At 43.7% G+C, this 17,531-nt stretch overlaps 1 protein-coding gene and 1 pseudogene across 1 annotated transcript; one reads left to right on the plus strand and one right to left on the minus strand.

Moving 5' to 3' along the window:
• Window positions 1–10,044: 10,044 nt before the first annotated feature.
• LOC120866682 lies at window positions 10,045–11,082 on the minus strand (annotated as a pseudogene).
• Window positions 11,083–12,787: 1,705 nt separating this feature from the next.
• On the plus strand, window positions 12,788–15,113 carry LOC120866683 (uncharacterized protein C17orf47 homolog). The gene is made up of 2 exons (XM_040244473.1): window positions 12,788–14,336; window positions 14,980–15,113. The coding sequence occupies exons 1-2, from the start codon at window positions 12,788–12,790 to the stop codon at window positions 15,111–15,113; spliced, it is 1,683 nt and encodes a 560-aa protein (XP_040100407.1).
• Window positions 15,114–17,531: the final 2,418 nt, after the last annotated feature.

Here is a 17,531-nt window from a genome sequence, read left to right on the forward strand (position 1 = left end):
TATAATTGCAAACTTATTCTTCACTTCCTGTCACCAGTTAACAGACAACTTAACCCCAACTTTATTTATTTTTTTTTTTAACCCCAACTTTACAGAGAAATTAGAAGCCATTAGATGGGAACAAACTCAGCTTCCCACCACCAAAAGTACTAACAAGATCACATCTGTTTCTATGACTAGGAGAGTTGTGAAGCGGTCTGCCCTAAACTCGAGGTGGACCTGTTCTACACATATGCTTTCTACTTCCCTCCATGCTACCCTGAAGGAGGCATCTCTCTTCTTACCCAAGGCCAGTCTCATCTTTTGCTGTTGAGTTATCCTTCTCAGGTTATCATCTCCCTTAATAGCTTCAATGCCTTCTTTATTAGCTTCTTTTCATCACTTGACACCCTTGGATTTTTCCCATCCTTAAAAAGTATTCCCTGGACTTCCTTGGGGGTCCAGTGGTTAGAACGCCATGCTTCCACTGCAAGTGGTGCTGGTTCGATCCCTGAGTGGGGAACTAAGATCCCTCATGCTGTGTGGTGTGGCCAAAAAAAAAGGAAACCCAGTATTCCCTGGATCCCACATCCCTCTCCAGTCACTGTTCCGTCTTTTTCCTCCCACAGCAGTTAGCATTCTCATTTTTACATTTTTTTTTTTCTTAGGCTGCACTGGCTTTTTGTGGCTGTGCTCAGGCTTCTCCCTGGTTGCGGTGGGTGGGGGCTGCTCTCTAGTTGTGGTCCACGGACTTCTCATTGCTGTGCCTTCTCCTGTTGCAGAGAACAGGCTCGGGGCACGCGAGCTCTAGAGCACAGGCTCAGTAGCTGTGGTGCACAGGCTTAGTTGCTACTCAGCCTGCCGGATCTTCCTGGGATCAGGGATCCAGCCATTGTCTCCTGCATTGACAGGTGGATTCTTCACCACCAAACCACCAGGGAAACCCTGTGCCATATTTTATATCCCACATATAAGTGATAGCGTATGGTATTTGTCTTTCTCTGTCTGACTTACGTTACCTTGTATGATAATTTCTGGGTCCATCCATGTTGCTGCAAATGGCATTCTTTCTTTTTTATGGCTGAGGAGTAATCCATTGTATACCCAGGCACCACATCTTCTTTATCCATCCATGTGTTGATAGATAAAATTATTTCCATGTCTTGGCTATTCTGAATAGTTCTGCTGTGAATGTAGGAATGCATGTGTCTTTTGAATCATAGTTTTGCCCACATATCTACCCAGGATTGAGAATGCTGGATCATACGACTACTCTCTTCTCAGTATTTTAAGGATCCTCCATACTGTTCTCCATAGTGGCTTCACCAATTTACATCCCCTCCAACAGTGAAGGAGGGTCCCCTTTTCTTCACACCAGCAAATGTCTCCAGCATTTGTTATTTGTCAACTTTTTAATGATGGCCATTCTGATCAACGTGAGATGGTACCTCATTGTAGTTTTGATTTACATTTCTCTAATAATTAGCAATTTTGAGCATCTTTTCATGTGCCTGTTGGCCCTCTCTATGTCTTCTCTGGAGAAATGTCTATTTAGTTCTTCTGCCCATTTTCCAGTTAGGTTGTTTTTGTTTTTTGTTATTGAGTTGTATAAACTGTACATTTTGGAAATTAAGGAAATTAAGCCCTTGTCAGTCACATCATTTGCAAATATTTTTTTTTCTGATCTATAGGTTGGCTTTTCATTGTTTTATGTTTTCCTTTGCTGTACAAAAGCCAGTAAGTTTGATTAGGTACCATTTGTTTATTTTTGCTTTTATTTCTATTGCCTTGGGAGACTGACCTAAGGAAATATTGGTTCAATGTATGTCAGAGCATGTTTTGCCTATGTTCTCATCAAGAAGTGTTATGGTGTCTTGTCTTATATTTAAGTCTTTAAGTTATTTTGAGTTTATTTTTGTGTATGGTGTGAGGGTGTGTTCTAACTTCACTGATTTACATGAGGCTGTCCAGTTTTCCCAACACCACTTGCTGAAGATACCGCTTGTTCTCCTTTGTTTCTTCTTCTCTCCTTTGTTGAAGACTGACCATGGGTGTGTGGGTTTGTTTCAGGGCACTCTGTTCTGTTCCATTGATCCATATGTCTGTTTTTGTGCCAATACCATGCTGTCCTGATTACTGTAGCTTTGTAGTATCATCTTAAGTCTGGGAGGGTTATGCCTCCTACTTTGTTCTTTTTCCTCAGGATTGCTTTGGCAATTCTGGGTCTTTTATGGTTCCATGTAAATTTTAGGATTATTTGTTCTAATTCTATGAAATATGTCATGGGTAATTTGATGCGAATCACATTAAATCTGTAGATTGCTTTGGGTGGTATGGCCATTTTAACAATTCTTTCAGTTCAAGATCATAGGTTATCTTTCCATTTCTCTGAATCATCTTTAGTTTCCTTAATTAATGTTTTATAGTTCTCAGCATATAGGTCTTTCATCTCCTTGGTCAGGGTTATCATTAAGTTGTGTTTGGTTTTTTTTTTTTTAATATGATTTTAAAAGGAATTGTGTTTTTTACCTTCTCTTTTACCTCTTCCTTTTCTTACTTGAAGCTTTCTTCCTAAGAGATTTTGCTCACATCCATTGGCTTAGTGTCTGTATGTTGACAACTCCCAGATATGTATTGGAAGTCTATGACTAGACTTCTCGTCTCAGCTCATCTACCCAAGTATTCAGTGTCTCCACTTGGGTTTCTTCCAGGTGTCTTTCTGATAATACCCAAAACCAAACCCATAGTCTGAATCACAAATCTCCTTCATCTCTAGAATTTCCCTTCCAGCTCATGGTATTTCTATTCACTCAGGCACTCAAACCAGAAACCCAGGAGTCATTCTTGACTCCTCTCATTCCTTTACTCCTTACATTGAAATATCAATCATTAAGACTTATTTGTTTCAGTGCAGGAGAGGATGTGGAGAAAAGAGAATCCTCTTATACTGTTGGTGGGAAGGTAAATTGATACTGCCACTATGGAAAACAGTATGTAGGTTCCTTAGAAAATGAAAAATTGAATTACCATATGATCCATAAATCTCATTCCTGGGAATATGCCTGGACAAAACTATAATTCAAAAAGATATATGCACCCCTGTGTTCATAGCAGTACTATTCACAGTAGCCAAAACATGGAAATAACCTAAATATCCATCAACAGATGAAGGTTGAAGAAGATATGGTACATATGTATGGTGGAATAATTCTCAGCATAAAAAAGAAAGAAAGAATGTCATTTGCAGCAACATGGATGCAACTAGGGATTATCACACTAAGTGAAGTAAGTCACAAAGAGAAAGACAAATACTATCTGATATTACTTATATGTGGAATATAAAATATGCACAAATGAACCTATCTACAAAAGAGAAAAAGACTCATAGAGAACAGACCTGTGGTTGCCAAGGGGTAAGTGGGTGGGGGAGAGAAAAATTAGTAGGAGTTTGGGATTAGCAGATACAAACTGCTATGTATAGGATTAGCACAGGGAACTATATTCAATATCCTGTGATAAACCATAATGGGAGAGAATACTAAAAGAGTGTGTGTGTATATATACATATATAACTGAGCCATTTTGCTGTACAGCAGAGATTGGCACAACATTGTAATTTTAAAAAATGAAGAAAAAAAAAAGGTTTCTTTTGTTTCAACCCCCAAAACACATGTCCATTTTACCCACTTCTTTGTGTCTCTGCTGTTGCTACCCTCATCTGACCACTTAGTAACTCTCACTTGGGCCATTGCAACAGCCTCCTCGATTGGCCTACTGCATCCAGTCCCACATTCAACAAATAATGTTTGAGTGACTCCTCTGTGCCAGGCACCATTCTAGGTGCTGGAGAAATAGTGAACAAAGCAGAAATCCTGCTCTACTTGAGCCTACAGTCATTAAACGAATAAATAGATACTTTTAATAGTGATAAGTGCTATGAAGAAAATAAGTAAAGGGATAATGATGGCACAGGGGGGACACAACATTAGAAAGGATATTCAAGGGAAGGCTGCTCTGAAGGAGTGACCTTTGAACTTCAACTGGGATGAAGAGAAGAAGCCTGTTTTTGTGACACTGAGAGATGAGCATTCCAGCAAAGAGAAAAGCAACTGCAAAGAAAAGCAAATGCTCCCCTACAGGAAGCATTATAGTGGAGCAGCAAAAGGTCAGTGTGGCTGAGCAAAGTAAGTTGTGGGGAGAGTGATAGAAGGCTGGAGATTGATTAGGGGGATTATAGATCCTGGTTAAAAGTGATTTCCAGTGTTATAACATTATTAGGTTCAAATTTCCAGTAAAAAAAAGACAAAAAAAATCACAAAGCATGCCAAAAAAAGAAAAAAGTATGACCTATTCAAAGGAAAGAAAGAAATTAACAGAAACTGTGCCTGAAAAGTACCTGATGGCAGATATACTAGACAGAGACTTTAAAATGACTTTTGAAAAATAAATGACTTTTGAAGAAGCTCAAAGAACTAAAGTGTAGAGAAAGTCATGAAAATGATGTGTGAACCAAAGGAAATATCAGTAAAGAGATAGGAAACTGGAGCAGGCAGGCTTTCTAGTTGTGCTGTGCAGGCTTAGTTGCCCTGTGGTACGTGGGATCTTAGTTCTCTGACCAGGGATTGAACCCATATCCCCTGCATTGTAGGGCAGATTCTTAACAGCTGGAATACCAGGGAAGTCCCTTTAAAAACAGATTTTAAAAGATGGATATATGAAGTATCTTCTTTAACTGCATTGGGATGAAGTTAGAAATTAATAACTAAAGGGAGATTGGAAACATCACAAACTTGAGGAAATTAAATAATACATTTAAACAACCAATGGATCAAAGAAGAAATCACAAGAAATTAGAAAATACTATAAGATGCATTAAAATATAACACACCAAAACTTATGAGATGCAGAAAAAAACTGTGTTAACAGTGGGAAAATTATAGCTATAAATGTTTACATTAAAAAATAAGAACAATCTCAAGTTAAATATGTAACTTTATAACTTAAACTAGAAAAAGAAGAACAAACTTAACCCAAAATTAGCAGAAGAAAGGAAACAATAAAGATTAGACCAGAGATAAGTGATATAGAGAATAGAAAAACAACAGAGAAAACCATTGAAACAAAAAGTTGGTTCTTCAAAAAGAGCAATAAAATTGACAAACCTTTAGCTAGGTGGACTAAGGAGAAAAAAAATTGCTGAAAGTCTCAATTGCTACTGATTCTACAGAAAGGAAAAGGATTATAAGAGAATACTATGAACAATTATATGCGACAAATTGGATAACCTAAATGAATGGACGGAGAAGGCAATGGCATCCCACTCAAGTACTCTTGCCTGGAAAATCCCATGGACAGAAAAGCCTGGTAGGCTACAGGCTATGGGGTCGCAAAGAGTCGGACACGACTGAGCGACCTCACTTTCACTTTTCATTTTCATGCATTGGAGAAGGAAATGGAAACCCACTCCAGTGTTCTTGCTTGGAGAATCCCAGGGACGGCAGAGCTTGGTGGGCTGTCGTCTATGGGGTTGCACAGAGTCGGACACGACTAAAACGACTTAGCAGCAGCAGCAGCAGATGAATGGACATATTCCTCGTAACATAAAACCTAGCAAGATTAAATCACAACGAAATAGAAAGTCTGAATAGACTTAAAATTTATGGAGATTGAATCAATATTCAAAAATCTCCCAACAAACACGAGTCCTAGACCTAAAGGCTTCCCTGGTGAACTCTACCAGATTTTTTTTTTGGCCGCACCATGTGTCATGTGGGATCCTTAGTTCCTCGACCAGGGATTAAAGCCGTGCCCCCTGCATTGGGAGTGCAGAGTTTTAACCACTGAACCACCGGGAAAGTCCTCTACCAAAAACTTAAAGAAGAACCAATATCAATCCTTCTCAAACTTTTCCAAAAAACTGAAGAGTAGGAGGCACTTCCTAACTCATTCTGAGGCCAGCTTTACCCTGACACTAAAGCCAGACAAAGACACTACAAGAAAATAGAAGCCAATATCCTTTATGAACATTGGTGGAAAAATCCTCAACAAAATACTAGCAGATAGAATTTAGCATATTGAAAATGTTATACACCATTACCAACTAGGATTTATTCCTGGAATGTGAGGATGTTTCAATATATAAAAATCAATGGATGTTTCAATATATAAAAATCGATATTAAAAAAAAAATCAATGTAGAGCTTCTCTGGTGGTTTAGTAGTTAAGAATCCGGCTTGCAACGAAAGGCACACCGGTTGATCCCTGGTCTGGGAAGCTCCCTCATACCATGGGGCAACTGAGCCTGTGCTCTGGAGCCCTCGAGCTGCAACTGCTGATCTCAAGCACCACAACTACTGAAGCCCACACACCCTAGAGCCCGTTCTCCATGGAAAGAGAAGCCACCGCAAAGAGAAGCCGTTGCACTGCAACTCGAGAGTAGCTCCAGCTCACCACAACTAGAGAAAGCCTGCACGCAGCAGTGAAGACCCAGCACAGCCCAAAATAGAAATGTAATATGCCATATCAATATGATGAAGGAAAAAGCCACGTGACTATCTCAACTGATACAGAAAAAACATTCGACAAAATTCAACAGTCAATAGAATAGAAGGAAACTACCTCAATATAGTAAAAACCATATATGAAAATCCCATGCCTAGCATCATCCTCTAGTATGGAAAGACTGAAAGCTTTTCCTCAAAGATCAAGAACAAGAGAAGGATTCTTGCTTTTACCACTTCTGTTCATAATTTTGGAAGTTCTAGCCAGAGCAATTGGGCAAGAAAAATAAAGCACGTCCAAACTGAAAAGGAAGGATTAAAATTATCTCTGAAGATGACATGGGCTTGTATGTGGAAAACCCTAAAGAGTCCACAAAATCTGTTAGAACTAATCAGTGAATTCAGCTAAGTAGCAGGATGAAAAGGCGACATACAAAAATAAATTGTATTTCCATACATGAACAATGAACCATCTAAAAGGGGAATTATAAAAACAATTCCATTTATAACAGCATCAAAAATAATAAAATACTTGGGAATTAGCTTGACCTAGAAGGTAAAATGCTTGTACTGTGAAACCTATGTACTACAAAAAATTGCTGAAAGAAAGGAGACAAATAAATTGAAACACATACCATGTTCATGTAAGGGAAGAATAATATTGTTAAAATAATACTATCCAAAGGATCTACAGATTAAATGCAAAATCTCAGTCAAAAATCCCTGTCAAAATCTCAGTCCTATAATTCATATGAAATCCTAGTGGACCCCAAGTAGTCCAAACAATCTTGTGAGAGTACAAAACTAGAATACTCATACTTCCTGATTTCAAAACTTACAAAGCTACATTAATCAGGACATACAGATCAATGGAAGAGACTAGAGAGCCCATAAATTAACCCTCCTATATATGGTCAAGTAATTGTTGACAAAGGGGGCCAGGACCATGGGGGAGGGATAATCTTTTCAACAAATGATGCTGAGAAAACTAGAAAAGAATGAAATTGGACCCTTATCTAACACCATATACAAAAAGGTTTTATAGTTTTATTCATTTACTTTTATTTTTGGTTGTGCTGGGTCTTCACTGCTGTGCGCAGGCTTTCTCTGGTTGCGGCGAGTGGGGTTTCTCGTTGTGGAACATGAGCTCCAGGTGTGCAGGCTTTAGTATTTGTGGTGCATGGGCTTAGTTGCCTCATGGCGGGTGTAATCTTCCTAGACCAGGGACAGAACCTGTGATCCCTACATTGGCAGGTGGATTCTTAACCATTGGACCACCAAGGAAGTCCCACCACGTACAAAAATCAACATAAAATGGATCAAGGGCCTAAATGTAAAACTGAAAACAAAACTCAGATAAAAATACAGGGTAAAAGCTTTATGACATTGGATTTGGCGATTTTTTTTGGTAATGACACCAAAGGCACTGGCAACAAAAGAAAAAATAGCCATGTTGGACTTAATGAAAATGTAAAATTTTACTATCCACAGAGTAAAGGGGCAACCCATAGAATGGGGAAAATCCAAGATACCAATGCAAAAGTTACAATGTCATTATGATCTAGTCTCAGCAACCACTTATCATCATTTCTGTTATATTCTACCAGTCACACAGGGAAAGCCCTGGTTCAGAATGGGGAGGGGCTGCTGTAAAAAAGCATGAGTGCTGGGAGGTGAGGATCCCTGCAACCATCTCAGAGACTGGCTCTCCCAGAACCAGTTAACCAAGTGGCCATCCCTGAGCTCACTACATGTCTTCATTCAAAATAAAAGAGTATACTATAGCGTTTATACCTGTCATCGCCTTTTATCTTCATACTGCCAGTAGGGAGAGCAAGAAAAGTGGGGGTCACCCTCAAAAAACCCATCTGTGTCTCAGGCTAATAGAAGCAAACATTTTGTGATGAGGAAAGTGTCAAGATCTGTGTTGTATCTTGCAACATTTTTGCTAAAATCACCCTTTATCTTCACTTGTACCTAAATTGAACACCGAAAGGAAAATATTTATTTCTCCAACATTAAGAAAATGCAAAAAATTGTTCAAACAACCAAGCGATTTTGGTAAGATCAGAAAAGTGGTAGCACACAATGTTACGTGTTGATAGGGAAATTCAAATTCTAAATGTGCAAAGAGAAGTATAATCTCCCTAGACAAACAAGTAAACCATCATATTTAAAGTAAAATTTCATGAGAAAGCTTTATTCAAGTCAACCAGTCTCAATTTTATGATATGACAAGATATCAAGTAAGCATAATCAATAAGCTATCTTCACTTCAATCTAGTTTACCCTTAGTGGCCTCAAGATGGCTGACTTGTAAATACCCTTACACTTATATCCTTTTCTATAAAACAAGATATATAATGGCTAACCAAGCATTATATATATATATATATATATATAAAACGTATTTGGGGCTTCCCTGATAGCTCAGTTGGTAGGGAGTCTGTCTGCAATGCAGGAGACCCTGGTTCAATTCCTGGATCGGGAAGATCCCCTGGAGGAGGGATAGGCTACCTACTCCAGTTTTCTTGGGCTTCCCTTGTGGCTTAGCTGGTAAAGAATCTACATGCAATGCAGGAGACTTGGGTTTGATCCCTGGGTTGGGAAGATCCCCTGGAGAAGGGAAAGGGTAACCGCTCCAGTATTCTGGCCTGGAGAATTCCGTGGACTATATAGTCCATGGGGTCGGATCCGACTGAGCAACTTTCACTTCACTTCAAAAGTATTTTATTTGGTATCTACAGAGAAAATACAAAGAAGGACAGTCATATCAAAAGAAAAAGAATTAAGCCCTAATAATACACATCTGCCTTTGTCTCTTCATTAAGAATAAACTGGGAAATTGTAAGGCAAAATTCTTTAGAAATTTCTAATTCTGTGACTTCCACACCAGTTGCAGAAATGTATGTGTACCCATGGAACTCTGTTCAATGTTATGTGGCAGCCTGGAAGGGAGGGGAGTTTGGGAGAGAATGGATACATGCACATGTGTGGCTAAATCTCTTTGCTGTCCACCTGAAACTACCACAACATCGTTCATCAGCTATACCGCAACACAAAATAAAAAGTTTTTAAAAAGTGTATGCATATCAAAATGGAGAACTTGACCGATTGAATACATCTGAACTGGTAAGCTCTTGACAGTGTTCACAAAATGAGTTTGGGAATTGTATACAGCTGGATTTTTTGGAGAACTTTTTACTTCAACAGTTCTTGAGACTCAGCATATTTTTGTCTTTCCTGAGCTGTTTCATTGTTAAGCAGTCCAATCAGCTTCTCCTCTTTTGCTCTTTTCTCCATGTTGCACAGGACTCAGCACTTCTCTCACTGTGGACTTTTTTCCATTAACCTATTTTGCATTTGATTAACTTGCTTTGGGCAGCCTTTCATGAATCAATTTTTTGACTGTTTGGAGTATGCAGTTACACCCTCTCCTGTAGTGGAAAAATTCCAGTGACCTTAAAGGTATTCATTCCACTTGGGTTCAGAATTTTCTTGAGCACTGATAGTTTGGCTTTTCCTCATATTCATCATATGGTGAGTTATGAGTATACGCCAAGTACTAGGCTATTTCACCTGTTCCTTTGTGAGCATCCAAGCTGATAGACTCTTACATCCCATTATGGCCTTTATTAGGATTTTCCAGATACTGTTGGTGGTTCTCAGTGGGACAATACCTGTAGGAAAAGCCATAATCTGTAAGATAAACCTTATCTGGATTTCTGTAACCCAGAAGTAGATTCACTGCTTTTGTATCACTGTGAACATATTCATTTTCATGTATATTTTCCAGTACATCCAACATTTGGATACCTAGCTGCAAGACAGTTGCCTTTTTTAAAGAACCATTTTAGTCTGAGATCTTCTATGAGTCCACTTCCCCTGGAGGAGGGCATGGCTACCCACTCCAGTATTCTTGCCTGGAGAATCCCATGGACAGAGGAGCCTGGGGGGCTACAGTCCATAGGGTTGTAAAGAGTTGGACACAACTGAGTGACTAAGCACAGAGCACAGTCTTTTCATTACCATAAATCTGTAACTTCTTCCCTTGAATTCCGTAATACTAGATCTGTAAAACAGGAATTCCTAAATAAGGATGTAGTTTGGGTTCTATCCACCTTTTGATAGTATTTTGGGGGGAGCTCTTTGAAAAAAATGTAAATTCTGATAATAGCCATTTTCTTGATATTCTGCTTTTATTATGTATATCCAGTCTTTATCTGGTTTACTTGTGCATACATGCTCAGTCGCTTCGATTGTGTCTGACTCTCTGAGACCCTGTGGAGCATAGCCTGCCAGGCTCCTCTGTGCATGGGATTCTCCAGGCAAGAATACTGGAGTGGGTTGCCGTGCCCTCCTCCAGGGGCTTTTCCCAACCCAGGGATCAAACTGATGGCTCCTGCATTGCAAGTGGATTCTTTACACACTGAGCCACCTGGGAAGCCCAGTTTTTTGTGGGAAAAGCTAAATATATCAAACCAAATTCCCCAGAGCCAGTCATCTTGCTCAGTACCCATTGTTCTCCTTCTATGTCATACAGAACCTTGCCTTTTGGAAGTGGAACAGGTGTTTTGTGTCTCCCATTTCTCCTTGGTGGCATCATTTCAACCCCGGAAGCAGGCACTGGGGCAGAGCATGATGTCTCACTCCGGTGGAGCTCCTCCCTGAGTCTGGGGCACAGGCAGACAGGAGGGACCAGAAGTGAGAGAAGGACCTGGGACTCAGGAGTGAGAGAAGGCCAAGCAGTCCCTTGGGTCCCCACTGCCAGGGGCCTGGCAGGCTTGAGGACCAGAATTTTATATTCTTGAGACCTGTGTGACTCGCTCAAAGTTTCTCAATCTATTGAGATACCTGATATGTAAAAACGTTTTTTTGTTTGGGGAATTCCCTGGTGGTCCAGTAATTAGGATTTGGTGCTTTCAATGCCACTGCCTGGGTTCAGTCCCTGGTTAGGGAACTGAGATCCGGCAAGATCCACAGCGTGGAAAAAAAAACAAAAAAAATTTTTTTTAATTTTGACTTTATGTCTCTAATCATTTCTGAATATAAAGATCCAGAAACTGTGATCCTAAACATCCAATAACTGTCATGACCCTTCAGAGTCAACAGTGGAATGCTGGATCCCATGGAGTCTGTCTCAGAGAGGGAGAGAGAGAACCAGCATGCGAAAGGGAGAGAAAGGTGACTGTGTTTCTCTCTTACCCAAAATGATCATCCAAGGACTTCCCTGGTGATTGAGAACCCACCTGCCAGTGGAGGGGACACGAGTTTGAGCCCTGTTCCAGGAAGGTCCCACATGCCGTGGAGCAGCTGAGCCCACACACCACAACTACTGAAGACTGCGCTCCCCAACAAGAGAAGCCACCACAGTGAACGTAGCTACAAGTCACTGCAACTGGAGAAAGCCCACGGGTAGCAGCAAAGGCTCAGGGCCCCCAGAAATAAGTATGAATGAATAAATGGTCATCCACGGTGGAAAGTCCTTCTTCAAATGCAGAAAGGACTGGAGTCTAACTGATTAGGATAGCTGAGAGGAGGGGCTTGTGAGAAAGGAGTACCATTTATTGTGTGACATGCATCTACCAAGCAGTGGTTTCCGGATGAAGAAGCCAAGTCTCAGGCGAGTCAAGTAACTTGTCCAAGGTACACAAATAGCCATTTGTGATTGAAACCAATGACTGACTCCTTCTACAATCCTACGCGCACTCCTGGGCCAAGAAGGTCTGAGAAGTTATGATTTGAGCAACCTGGATTTTCACCCCATGGCCAACCAAACCACCCACAAAATCTGTAGGAAGGTGGGATTCTATTTTGTGACTTATATTCAGTGCAGCTCCAAACCAAATTGGGACAGTTTTGTACCTTGCATCTTATTAAAATTGGGGCTAACACAGTGGGATTGATTTGAGGATCCCTGTCTTAGTAGGATATTCAACTAGTTCCTTCTCTCTGGATGAGTCTCTGAGAGTTCCTAGAACCTGGGGAGAGTAAAGGAGGATCTAGAGCCTGCCTTCTACACCAGGAAATCCTGGTTTTGCTAAGAACTTGGTCAAAGCTTTGGTGGTGTCAACACGAAAGACAATCCACAGTTGCTTGATAGTCTGAAGAACTGTGTCTGTATGCCAGAATATTTAATAGGAGGCTCCTTCCTTTATGACATCACCAGGCAGGTAGCTAAGGGGACTAGTAGAGACACCTGGAGAACAACAGCCACTTTTGTGGGAGTGCAAGAACAGCAGCTTTTAAAACTGAGGATAAATAGTCAGGCTTTGTTAGGACCCTGAATACAAGCCAGCCGGTAAAATATGGGCTCTACCCAAAGAGGCACAACGTATCATGTGGTCAAGACAAATAAAACTGGGTCCAGGGTAGCAGCTTCCACACAGAAAGGGGCCGAGGTTGCTAGCATGACCCCTCAGCGGGGACAGGGGTACCTTGTCTCCTCAAGCCAGCGGAGTGGCCCAGCCTCCACGATCAGAAAATCAGAAGCTGGGCACGCCACTGCTCTCCATTTATCATCGGACTACTTTCGCTCTAGCTCCCCTCAGTCAGGGCCCGGCCACTCTGGAGCACCCAACCCTCGAACCGAGACCCGACCCAGAACTGATTCATCCCGCCGGGCCTCTCCTCCTCGAAAGCTGACTCAGGGCGAGTCGATGCTCTACACCGGTCAGATGCAGCGGAATGTCAGTCCGTCCAGAGAGGAAGCAACTAGAAGAGGGGTTGAGATCAGGCCAGGGCATGACATCAATAATGGTTTCTCGTTAATTCCAGAGACCAAATCCTCTCGCCGGTTGAGTTTTGTCGACCAGAAGGATGACTTCTTACTCTTAGAAGACGAGCCACCCTCAAAGGTCCAATACCCACAAGGGGTCAGAGTTCCCCGGAGGCCTTTGATTTGCCCAAAGGATGAAGCGGTCCAAACCGAGCCCATTCTAAAGAGTGTGACTGCTGGGGATATCAGATCTCCAAGGAGACCCCCTAGCCCAGAACGTGGTGGCAACCGCATCTATCCAGAGTCTCAGTCAACCCAGAGAAGAATTCCTGGGCCAGAATCTGAAATGGGCCGTCAGAACTCAATTTATGCAGAACCTAAGGCCTTGCGTAGAAGTGTGAACTTGGAATCATCCCTCACACTCTCTGTCCTTAAAGAATTGAACAGTGGACACAAGGCTTCTATGCGCCCTGAGCCTGAGCCTGGCCACAGGCCCTCTGTGTACAACGAAATCAAGTTCTCCCCAAAGGTTTTACCATCAGAAGTGGAGCCCAGCATGAAGCCCTCAACACGCGGAGAGAGTGAGGGTGGCCGTAGGGTCACCATCTCCCCCGGGGCACAGTCAGCTTCCCGCAGAACGTCTGAGAGCCCCCGCAAATCCTCTGTCTTTGTCACTCCGGAGCCCGAATATAAGCAATATACCGCAAAACCCTCAGACAGTATCTACGAGTTCCCACGACCCACACTTAGGCCTCCAGAGCCCTCTTCTAGAAAGCACTCTGTCCATGTAGAGCTGGAACTGACCCCTCGGCCCTTGCCCCCTCGGTGCTTACCAAGATACGGGCCAGACTCCACCTGGTGGGCCTTACTCAGCCCTGAAGGTGAAATGCCCAACAGTCGGCTGACAACACCTGATTTCGAGCCCAAGTCCCCTCCTCCCCCCGACCCTTCACTGCCTTTTTTTGAAATGGAAACCAGCCCTTTCTGTGAGGATCTGATGTTCCAGAGAGAGAAGGCAAGTCCATCACCACTATCATCACCAAAGGAGTCTCCGAGCCGGTCACCATTGAGGGAAGTGCCACAGGCCCCCAAGCACACCTCCAGACATCCCACTCAAAGGTTTAGTGTTTTCTTCATGGGTATGTTCAGAAGCAGGCTGCCCAGGTGCAGCCCCGATTTAGTGAGTGGGACGCTGGGGTGGGAGAAAGTCCCCCCTCCTCATTCTGGGCCTCAGAGCTGCCCTCCCGCCAGTGCCAAAGCTAAACCCATCCTTGAGCCCATTGCTCCCTTCCTTCCCCACCAGCTTCTCTGAGCTCCAAGCTAATGACGCCGATGACGATGCTTGGGCCGGCGTCAGGCACTGACTCTTCCAGGCAACGCTGCTTAACCTTTCAATGGAAGGTAGTAGAGAGTGGTCTGCAGGGTGGGAAGCTACTTCCCAGGGGCGGAGACGAAGAACTGAGCTGGGTGAGGGCTGGTAAAGAGAACAAACTTCCTCAGGTAAATATTCTGGCCACCAAGTGGAGAAGGTGGGGCGTAAATGAGCTGGGACTTAGGCTTCTGAGAGGGGGCACGAGGGAAGGTGGGGAGAATGGGGGGCAGCAGAGCGGGAACACGGCATTTGGTCTTAGGTCGGAGGAGCTTCTTGGGGAGAGCGCCAAGGGCTGAGGGCAGCTTTGAGTGGAGAAAAGTAGAGCTAGGAAGGGAGCCCTGAAGTAGTGAGGGGCGGGGGGGCGCATCCCACAGAGAGAGAAAAAAAGCAACAATCTCTGTTACTTTCAGATGTCTCTGAGGAAATGTACAATCGTGTCTTCTGGTGGCTAAAAGGTCTGTGCTTTTCCCTCCCATGGGTCCTCTCTGGGGGGCTGGGGGGCAGGAGGACAGGTGGGAAGGCAGCCTCTGAATCCCAGAGCTAGCTCTGTGAGCACGGTGCCTGCCTGCCGGGGCTCTGACCTCAGGGGCAGAGGAGCTCCTCACCTTGCCTAAAATCCTACCGTTAGAGTCATTCCTTTGGGACTTGGAATCTCTTTTCATTTTCAAGAGTCTCCTTTTGATAGGAAGTAGTCATGTTGGGAATGGAGAATGATGTAAGCCCATGGCCTTTCAGACAAGCTAGTCTTAACCTATCGTGACACTGATCAAAAAGCAAATGTCAAAAGCCCCACTAAGAGAAACTGCCTGATCACGGTCTTACTCAGGACTAACTCCAAACTAATGCAGCTTGAGGGGTCTCCTCGTGTGTGTCTCTGCTTCCTCAGAACCCTCCTCAAGACCCCCACCCCAGGACCGGGGAAGTACTTACTGTCTGTGGGCGAAGCAGGATCTCCAGGGATGTCTAGGCGAAAGCCTTTAAGAACATCAGTGGGTCTTCAGCCAACTGGAGAACCCCCAGGAGCTGAGCCCATCCCCTATTCACTTTGTGCTCTTGACCTCTCTGGTGGGAGGGAAGGCCGGGGTCAATCTTAATACAGAGTGTCTTAGTGCCAAGGAATTCCTGCTTCAAGTGTTGTGGACAACAGACTCCAGCCTGTGAGCGTGAGGGAGGCCAGGGCTCTGGATGAAGACATTTCTAGAGAGAGGAGAGCCCTGGGATGCAGTCCCAGTCCCCACCAGCAGCTCTGCCCCTCAGAGGGAGCAAAGCTCCACAAAGGAGAGTTTTTTAGAATAAGGACTTGAGCTATATTGCTCAGTGTGAGCCCTAGTCTCTCTATTTTCTGACTGTGACCTTGGGTAAGTCATTTACCTTTCCAGCCATTAGTTTCCCCCTCTATTATTGGCTTCCTTTGAAGGTTCTTGCAAGGACTTGCTAAGCTATTACATGTAAAGCATAGTGCTCACTGTGCCTGGAAACACAAGCTAGCTGTTTTTATTTGGGCCACTTTGGACTAGGAAGGAGTTTGGGCCAGGTTATGCCCAAGTCCACTGGACGTCTTTAGTAAAATTCTCTTTTTCCCCTCCTGTTGGCACTCTCTGAATTCCATTTGCTGCCCCCTGGGAATGCCTGGCTTCTACTCTCTCCATTATGACAGATGAGGAGGTAAGAACACCCCTGGGAAGTTACTTCCGGTCTTCCTGTGCTCCCCCTGACCCAAGTCCCCCCTCTCACCCTTTCATAGAAGCAGATATGAAAGGAGACAGACAGAGTAGCTCCCTGTGGTTGGTCAGGTTGTTCTCTGCACGTGGGTACCTGGCAGAGAGGCAGGGGCTGAAATCCAGCCTGTGTTCCACTTGCCAACCTGGGCACCTATGGGGTGGCATCTCCAGAGAGACATTCACACAAAGGCATCAGAGCTCGCTGCAACCCTGGAGAGAATGAGTAGAGACCTTTTGGCAAATGACAAATCCTACCACGTTCTTTGTGGGAAGACTGTCTGGGGAGCCATAGATTGGATCCATCCCCACTTGGCTGTCCCCTCTCTGGCCTAGGGCTCTCCACAAAGGGGCTGCTTTTCTGGGTTACACACTATTTGAGTCCTTAACTTGGAAAGGGACAAGGTGATCTCTGCTCTCGGCAGCCCCGTGTCCTGAATTTGGCAAAGAGTGTCCTGATTTCACAGCTGTGTTGTTCCTCTAAGTACTTTCATTCTTCTAGACCCATGTTTGATAAGATAGTCCAAGCTCTCTTGCCTTTATTCTTTCTCTTGCCTTATCTCTCTCTTGTCCAAAGCCCAGCATGGCCTGTAATGGGTCCCGTTCGTGGACTAGGCCAGGATGGACAGTTGACTGCAGATGGGAAACAAATGAGATGTGTGTGTATATAAAATTGTGGGGCAGAACAGCCTGAACTCCAATAACAGCACAGCTGCAGGGGAGGTGCCAGGAATGGGGCTGCCACCCCCTCTGCCATGCTGCTTATCTGGCCCTCTACCCTGAGCTCAGCTCTGGGTGGGAGCGGCTTCTTTCAGATTATCTCCATGCAAGACAGTACTCCTCTCTCTCTCCTGCCTTTCTCCCTCCCTTCCTTCCATCAGCAATTTTTATCCGAAGCTTAGCACTCTGCTAGGCACTGTTTGGGAAACCACACGTTCTTTGGCTTACTGTCTGGATGGGGAGATGAGACATGGACAGGAAATATTTCAACAACAATACAAAATCATCTGTGCTCAAATGTCCAAAGAAATGCAACAGCCTGGGGAAGTGCTCTTCGGGGGGGTCTTAGGTGAGAGGGAGTCAGCAGGGAATTCGGGGGGGGGAGGTGGTCAGGTTACCTACTCTTTCCCATAGCCAGGGCTCAGAGAGCTTAACAGCCAGCCTCTTGATCCCTCCTTGATGCAAATCTATACCTCTGGGAAGGGGTTATATTTCCCCTTATTCTGGATAGGATGCTTCTGACA

Source organism: Oryx dammah, unplaced genomic scaffold (genome assembly GCF_014754425.2).
Source record: "Oryx dammah isolate SB20612 unplaced genomic scaffold, SCBI_Odam_1.1 HiC_scaffold_8, whole genome shotgun sequence".
Classification (NCBI taxonomy): Eukaryota; Metazoa; Chordata; class Mammalia; order Artiodactyla; family Bovidae; genus Oryx; species Oryx dammah.

Bases quoted from the DNA above. Each gene is read 5' to 3' on its own strand.
- LOC120866683 (XM_040244473.1), top strand. From the start codon at position 12,788: ATGGGCTCTACCCAAAGAGGCACAACGTATCATGTGGTCAAGACAAAT. The intron at 14,337-14,979 runs GTATGTTCAGAA...TGTTACTTTCAG, and splicing joins GTTTAGTGTTTTCTTCATGG to ATGTCTCTGAGGAAATGTAC.